Source organism: Crassostrea angulata, chromosome 5 (genome assembly GCF_025612915.1).
Source record: "Crassostrea angulata isolate pt1a10 chromosome 5, ASM2561291v2, whole genome shotgun sequence".
NCBI lineage: Eukaryota > Metazoa > Mollusca > Bivalvia > Ostreida > Ostreidae > Magallana > Magallana angulata.
Window position 1 is genome coordinate 16,294,983 of NC_069115.1, and position 9,030 is coordinate 16,304,012.

The 9,030-nt window shown below is 32.0% G+C and overlaps 1 protein-coding gene across 2 annotated transcripts; it reads left to right on the forward strand.

The window, feature by feature from the left end:
- The first annotated feature begins 1,968 nt into the window (after positions 1 to 1,968).
- Positions 1,969 to 8,323, forward strand: LOC128184961 (patched domain-containing protein 3-like). Of its 2 annotated transcripts, XM_052854614.1 has the most exons (4): positions 2,018 to 2,071; positions 2,705 to 3,754; positions 6,096 to 6,302; positions 6,483 to 8,323. In XM_052854614.1, the coding sequence occupies exons 2-4, from the start codon at positions 2,737 to 2,739 to the stop codon at positions 8,069 to 8,071; spliced, it is 2,814 nt and encodes a 937-aa protein (XP_052710574.1). In that variant the 5' UTR covers positions 2,018 to 2,071; positions 2,705 to 2,736; the 3' UTR covers positions 8,072 to 8,323. The 2 variants fall into 2 exon arrangements, with proteins under 2 accessions (XP_052710575.1, XP_052710574.1); XM_052854615.1 differs by lacking the exon at positions 2,705 to 3,754 and having other exon boundaries at positions 1,969 to 2,071.
- The last annotated feature ends 707 nt before the right edge of the window (positions 8,324 to 9,030 follow it).

A 9,030-nucleotide genomic window follows, 5' to 3' on the forward strand; every position in this document is an offset into this window, starting at 1 on the left:
AAATAGGTTGATATAAGTCCTCATATGCAATATTTTTTTTTAAATGTGAGCATAGAAATTGAAGTTCAGACACAACTGTCCATATTAATTTCGAAAATTCTGAAAAATCATTCAAAATGAGTTTCCAAAGGACAATTCAAAATGGTATATATTTTCAATACGCTTTGTAAACACTGAAACTTTTAGTAGCCCACAATGCCTTGCAACTCATTCACCTGATTGGTTTTTCGATGAAAGTAAACAGATGGCTAATTTAGTATGCACATTTATGCCGACGTCACAAAATATAGTGGTCTCGACCTGTTTAACATGGCCAACGGAAGAAAAAAATATTTCTATACATAACCTTTTGTGTTTTGTCAATCTGTCAAATCAATCCATCATCTTTCCACTAATTCCATACATATTTGATTTGTAAATTAGACCTTTGTGCCACACTCGATCAAACGCTTTTGAAAGATCGCAAATCACCATACAACAAAATTTGCCTTTATCAATACTGGTATATTTTTTAATAATTGATACATTGTAGAATGACCTGGTAAAAACAACCTGCCTGATGGTATATGGTATATATTTTCAATACGCCTTGTATACACTGAAACTTGTAGTAGCCCACAATGCCTTGCAACTCATTCACCTGATTGGTTTTTCGATGAAAGTAAACAGATGGCTAATTTAGTATGCACATTTATGCCGACGTCACAAAATATAGTGGTCTCGACCTGTTTAACATGGCCCACGGAAGAAAAAATATTTCTATACATAACCTTTTGTGTTCTGTCAAATCAATCCATCATGTTTCCACCTAATTCCATACATATTTGATTTGTAAATTAGACCTTTGTGCCACACTCGATCAAACGCTTTTGAAAGATCGCAAATCACCATACAACAAATTTTGCCTTTATCAATACTGGTATATTTCTAATAATTGATACATTGTAGAATGACCTGGTAAAAAAACCGGCTTGATATTTGTAAAAGAGATTCTGCGAATGTAAATGATTGTATACATGTTTGAAAATAATTCTTTCAAAAATGTTGCTTATACAAGACAAAAGAGAAACTGGCCTATAGTTTGAAGTGATAGAAGGGTCATCCTTCTTAAATAATGGAAGAACATGTGCTAATTTCCAACATTCTGGAAAGATTTTGAGTGATAATGATTTGTTAAATAATATGCATAGTGGTTTTGAGATGGTATCTTTACATTATTTTAACATGTTGTGACTGATGCAGTCAGGACGAACTGCCTTATTAACTGGAATGATAGATATGATATCTATAAGCTCATGCTCTTGTATTTTTATTTCTGAAAAAGAGTTTTTATATCTACATCCCCCTATATGTATAGTTAAAGGTCATGGTTGCTGTCATCTAAGAAAGTAATAGATGTAAAGTAATTGTTAAGTAATTCAATCTTATCAGTGTCTGAAAATGCATAACCCTCCTTACCATTGTCCATGGTATACCTTATAGGTGGGATGTCGTGTGTTAGTTTAGTGTGGAAACAATCTTACAATAATTTCCAGTATAATTATTTTTTATTGTTTAAGCTAGCATCCTTAAGATGAGAATCTATATTGTCATAGTAGTTTGCAATTGCATGTTTTTTCATGTTATCAACCTTGTTCCGTATTCTCTGAAAAATAACCCAATCAGATTCTCTTCTTGTTTTTTTGTGCCTTTTTTCTTAATTTATTACGAACTCTAGTCTACAACATCTTGTCTCATATCATGATCACAGTCCTATTTCGAAATGAAGCTGCAACGAAGACTTCTTTGTTGTTTTGGAACGAGCTTTGCTGTAGTTTATTTTTGTTTTGTAAAGACGCATAATTCAAAGCAATCCGATTGGCTTTCAATGATTATTCCTTACTCCGCCTCCAATTCCTGAAATGAATATTTCTTTATTCATGTTTTATAACTGGCTGAGGTTAAAAAACAGAACAGTACAATAGAAACGTTTTTGATGATCTGTGAGCTTTAACAAATAGAAGTTTGTTGTCGGAAAAAAAAGAGATTACGTTTACACCTTACATAATCAGTTGTTAAAAATGATTAAAAGGTAAGTTTTATTTCTTTGTAATACATAAGAGAAAAAGATAGTCAAGCCTTCTGTTTTTTTTAAATATTAATTATCATTAATTAAACGTTTATAATCATTATAGATGTGCTTCAAATGGTGCTGACGAAGAGTAAATTTTACTTTAATACATCCTTATTTTATGAATTTAATACACAAAAGTTGAAAGGCACATGGTCACGATCTTATGTGGTTATTTTTTCGAATCATATTTCACTTTTGATGTTAAAAATGCTTTGCTAAGGTAGGCACTATTTCTAAGAATTAACCAAGATGATTTTGACGTTACATTATGGGCAAGATAGAGGATACAATGTTTGAAACAATTTCTTACAAATTCTAAAGGATGTTTGTTATGTTTATTAACAACTAGCACTATCAAAGAAGGGAAATCAATGAACAACATGACTTTGACCAGTAAATTTCTAAATAGTTAACATAAAACTGCGTGAATCTTCTTTACGTAAATAAGAATAATGAGCTGCATCCTCTAACTAACTTTACAACAGACATTCAGATTTTGGCCGACCTTTAAAGATGCAACATTGGCCCTTTCTGTGATTATGTAATTCAATGGTAGTCGATAGAAAAATATATTAAATTTTATTTTTCTAGCTTCAGGTAAACTTCAATAATAAAACGACAAGATGGAATTGAATGAACATGAACACGAGAGGAAAAACAAATTTAGAAATTGTGTTGAAAAATATGAAATATTTTTTGAAAACTGTTTTGAACGATTAGGAATTGCCATTAGTAGCTATCCTATCCTAATAATGAGTTTATGTATTGTAATCAACGGAGCGCTGATGTCGGGCTTTATTCTTATAAAAAGCGAAAACGATGTTGAAGTTCTGTACACCCCTCAAAATAGCCAATCATTTGAAGACCGTTCGTTTCTAAGACACAACTACCCGGACCCAACTATTAAAGATTTTCTCCCCTATCAACTTTCGGATTTCGGTAAGTATGCTGAAGTCATCATTTTATCAAAAAACAGAACAAACATCAAGTCCAAGGAGTATTTTGAAGAGTTTAGAGAAATAGCCAGGTTCATCAAGGAAGCAGTAATCATTTCCGAAAACGGAACTCTAAAAAACTTTAAAGATTTGTGCGCAGTTCAACTTGGAAAGTGCAGTGTCTTCGGCGATGTGGTCCTTTCATTACAATTTGAGCATGACTTTCTTTTAGACAAAATCACTTATCCAAATTACAATCAGTCGCTTCTCTCGTCGATACTAGCTAACTCAAAATCAAAGAATGGGATTCTGGTATCAACAACAGGAGTTAAACTTCGTTTCTATCTACAAAATAAGTCTTCGTCGGTGAAATGGGAATTAGATTTTCTCACACAAATTGAAACATTAAAGACCAATTATACAGAAATTTCATATTCAACTTCAGACTCTCTAGGCAAAGAACTTGAAAATAATACAAATGGAGACATTCAGTTTTTTTCCCTGACATTTACTTTAATGCTGACTTACGCTTCGTTTGCTTGTGCATCATCGTTTATAAAATGCAACAACATTGGAAATAGACTTATGCTTGGATTCGCTGGAATACTTGCACCTGTTCTTGCTATTGGATCAGCCATTGGATTTGTTAGTATAATCGGGGTGGAATTTACAAGCATTGTTGGTGTAATGCCATTCCTGGTCGTCGGTAATTATACTACTATGCTTATTTTATTTTACGTGAAAATCGAAAAAAAAATAATTTCCCGTTTTATAATTATATAAGGACTTAATATTCAATTTATAACTTTTCTGTACTTTGCTTCTTGAAATAGGAATGAAGCGCTTTATAGCCAGGACAGCGCCTTATACGTAAACGTAAACTATGCGTAGTTGATTAAATTAAATACTCGCGTAACATACTTGTTTTGGCCTGATTATTATATATTTAGCTTAGTAAGTTATGTGTCGGAGATCATAAGAATGGATAAAGGTCATTATTTTATTATAGCACTAGTTAAATTATACAACAAATCAATATTTGAAAAAATGTCACACAAAATTTAGTTTGTTATTTTTATTTATAATACCTTTGCAAGGTTCTGCTTGCTTGCTAACAACTATGGAATTTAGTGTCTTGTGTATTGAAACATACTTAAAATCTTAATTAATCAATGAATATTCATCTTGAGAAATGTTTTCATCATCGGATTTTTATTCATTGAAATATTGATTGTATGATTTTGTGTACTTGTTCCTATACACAGATCACACCTATATGTAACCCGTCATCGCTTCTCTTACCTGACATAACATTGCGTGTATACTCAAAATATGTCTTTAAGTTTTTGTTATTCCGTTAAACTATACATGTACATGTAACACATTTCTTACGATATTAACAAAACTGCATACCGTCAATATGTCAATAGTTTTTAATGGCGATATTTATCATGTTGTTGGAAAAGTGTCAGCTCTTCACTGTATTCATGCGGTTTAGCTGACGTTTTACAAATGCTGGGTAACCAGTTTATAATTCACTTACTTTTTTTACTCACATACTTTTTGTAAACAAGACACGGAAAAATACCCGGTATTCAACAAATGAATCTTAAAAGTGATAAATATATTATGAATTTATCTAGAAACAAAAAGCAAAACAAAATAAAACGAACAAAAAAACAACAACAACAACACACGGCAGCAAGGGAAAGAGACTGATCGCAAGCATTAAAGCATTTCTTAAAATAATCAAATATTATTACCACGATTTATGTGACCATTTAAAGGGTACTAGCAGTGCCGTTCAGTTTTTGATATAGTGAAGATCTATGTGTTAAAACATCATCCTGAACATTTTACAGCGATTGCATAAATAGTTTTCGAGATATTTGGGGAAAACCCGATTTCACACATGAACGAGTTTTGAATCAAGCCGATTTGGCGCGAGATGAAATGTTACGTCACGGCGTCAACGCTGCTATATGAGAAACAGTAATATCGTATGAAAACTGTTTGTTTTCTTGCATTGTTTTTTTCGATATCTGAAATTTTTTCTGTTGTTTTATTTCCTTATCAACCCTGGATAACTAAATATACTGTTGGTTGAGTTTAAACCCGTATTTTATAGACCAAAAATGTCGGAAAATTGTTTGCTACATGAATTTAGTCAAATGTGTAACACAATTGGCATATAAATGCACAGCATATGTTGCAAAATGACAAAGCAGTATTGTTATAAGAACTATATTTTGTTAATATTGTCATTCTTTCGATTGACTTTTCCGTGACATTATCAACTGATTAATAATATTGATAATATTTCTCAAAAGGTAACGGGGGACTATTCCTCGTATATGCCATAAAATTACTAATGATGTCGCCTGATTATTCATTAATATTAATCAACCAATAAAAACTAAAATAGTATGCATTCTTTGAAAAAACAAACATAGGATTGTAATTAAACGGGTCAAGGCGAAAGTCCAAGATGGCTGCATGATTAACTGATTAAGTCTGTCTCGTAATCTTATAAAAATACGATAAAGGAGTTTCATTTTACATTTATTCACATCCTTTGTCAAAATGTTCAAGTTTATTCAGATTTCATAATGATTCGTTGTCAGTATAACAATTTTAAGCTGTATGAAGTTTAGGGTCAAGATCTAGTAAATGAAAGGTGCCTACAGGTTTATGAAATTCAGGATATAAATTCTTGTAATGATGCTTAATAACAATAATAATAATAATAGATTTTTCGTACACGCAATGAAAAATCATGTTTTAAACAACCATTTTCAATGAAATATGAAGGATAAAAGTAACAAATATCGAAGCTTGTTCATTTTTGACTAATGAAATAGATCTAGAATGCCCACAGTCTCTTCAAGAACGGCTTTACATAAGCTCTTGAGCTACTCTTTAAAATGATGTCAAATTGAATATAGGTACCGGGATTACTTTTCCCCGGATTAAATATAGAATGTCAAAATATTGGGTTTGTTTAAGACAATATTTAAGTGAAATGAATATTTATTTGTATTCGACAGGTATTGGTATCGACGACATGTTTATACTCATGTCTGGAATTGCGGAGGCCCCATCTTTAACGACCGCTTCAATAGAAGACAGGATCAAATTTATGATGAAAAAAAGCGGAGTGGCCATAACAATTACATCAGTAACTGACTTGCTTGCATTCACTGTAGGAGCTACGTCTGTCTTTGTCAGCATTAGACTATTTTGCATATATACAGGTATACAGTGCTTAATGGAGAAATTCGACTATGATTTTAGAAATGTCTTACATATATCTTACCTGTCAATAAAAAAGGGAAACAATGCGTATTTATAAATTTAAGTCAGCTTTTATTTTCAGTTCATTTCAACAAGGATTGTTTCATTATTTTGTAAAACTTTTGTATTTTTATTAATAGGTGTTGCAGTTTTCTTTTGTTATCTAAACCAGTTGTTCTTTTTCTGCCCTGCAATATGTTTGAATGAGAAGAGGACTGAACAGAAAAGACATTTTCTATGCTGCGTAAAAGTTAAAGATGATAAATACAATTCGAGAATACACCAGTGTCTTTTCTCTGGTTTTATTCCAAACAAAAGAGATGATGTTGAAAGTGATCTGGAGAAATATCCTAAATGGTTTATCATCTACGGCTTCCTGCAACCTTTTTTAGGAAAAGTGTTTATTTTATTAATGTCGATGGCTTATACAGGTTTTTCCATTTTTGGTGCAATTCATCAAGAACAAGGCCTTTTGTTATACAACTTGGTGTCTGAGGAATCGTATTTCCACAAACACAGTCACTGGGATGAACATTTTTTCAAATCAGAGCCAATCATTGCATTATGTATTAAAGGAGATCTTAATTACTCGTCTCTAGTCACGCAAAATATCATAACGTCTGTTTTGGAAAAGGCTAAACAAAACCAGTATATTGACCCAACATTCGAAATAAATTGGCTGGAATCATACAAAAATACAACAAATTACAACTCAAGTTCCGAAGAAAAATTTGTAAAAGGTTTAAATCTCCTTTTTAAAAAATGGCCTATGTTTTCAAACGATATAATTTTTAATAAGGATTTTTCTCGCATTGTGTCAGCAAAATTTTATTTAAAAACCGAAAATATCAAGTCGACTAATGCACAAGGATCACTAATGTTGCATTTACGCTCATTAAGCAGCAATGCGGGTATTTCTTGTTTTTTTTATGCACCAGCTTTCATATTTTATGAGCAGTACGTTCAAATATGGCCAAGTACACTTCAGACTGTTGGAGTTGCACTAGGAGTGATGGTTGTTGTGACAATAGTATTCATGCCGTATCCACTCATGGTATTTGTTGTAACTATGACACTGGTTAGCATCCTTTTAGGCATATTCGGGTTTATGTACTACTGGGGTCTGACTTTAAGTTCGATCACTATGATTCACTTAGTTATGTCTATTGGGTTTTCTGTTGATTTCAGTGTCCACATTTGTCACGCTTTTCTAGCAGTCAAAACGGAAAAACGTGACGATGCTCTCAAAAAAGCATTCGATTTGGCCGGGGGTCCAATTCTAAACGCTGCAATTTCCTCTCTGTTGGGCATATCAATGCTTGGGTTTTCAAAGAGTTATATTTTCCAGTCTTTTGGGAAGGTGATGTTTTTGGTAATTGTGTTTGGGTTATTCCATGCGGCATTCGTTTTGCCTTTAATACTCTGGGCACTTTTCCCTTGCTATTCAACAGAACAATCAAAACCTGAACACAATTCAGTTTCATCTCAACAGTATTTGCAACCTGATCGAACATTAGAACATTACAAATCGATTGAAAGCATCAGCAGCAGATTAGGTTTACGCCATGTTTCATGTTACCCCAATGAAAAATTATCATCTGAAAAAAATGTCAATGTGCCTATCACGTATACAGTAGGAGATCTTGAAGTATACTGCTACAAAAAATGTCGTGTTTTCTATGCCCAGAACAACAGAGCTTGCAGTTGGGACTTTTGTGATTGTGCTTAGATATTTGAAATTGCAATTGTATTTTATTTCATTTCAACATGGGGTTTTAAATATTCTAAACATGATTATTGTCGTCTCAAACCTTATGAAGCATACTGATTTTATTCACTATCCATATTGCGGTTGTATAAAAAAATTGTGTATTGTATCCATGTAAATATAATTTAAGCGAACGATTATTTTTTAATACGAATTTACCTTTCAATGCTTATATTCAAGTGGTCATTTAAGAAATAAAAATTAAACAATTTAGTTATGAGTTTTTAAGCTCGGTGAATTTGCTTTCATTCAAAGAAAATTACACGATTTAAAGCTGATAAAATTCAAAAGCTCTTTTAGCTTTTCTTATCATAATCACGATGAAAAAAAACAAAACACAAAGTCTATAATGAGCAGTCCTTTTGTAAAATGCAGCCCAGAATGTTAAAAGATTTGCTTCCTATTAGTTTTGAATTAGTTTAGTTCCTTTTAGTTTTGAATATGATTCTTCTCGATAAACAGATTAAAAGATGGCATTTCAGTACGTTTTCGACAAGTGAAAAAAAGAGGTCCCACTTTATGACCGCCATTGGTCAAAATCTGTTTTAAATTATATATTGTTTAGAAAATATTAGAAAATAAATGTCAATAAGTAATATATATATATATATATATATATATATATATATATATATATATATATATATATATATATATATATAGAAAGAGAGAGAAAAGAGAGAGAGAGAGTGAGAGGGGCGACACTTTTTATATCGCATCCTTTATTAGTCCGAGGTCGCTGTATATTAGCCCGAGAGCTTGACAACTCCCCGGGCTCATATAAGCGACCAAGGGTTAACAAAGGATATATAGAAAGTGTCAGGTAATGGTTTTTAACAAATTACTTCGTGTCCATATATTTTGTGTCTAATAAACTTCCCTAAATTTTTTTGCGCCAGCTGTTTGTATACCACGTTGAC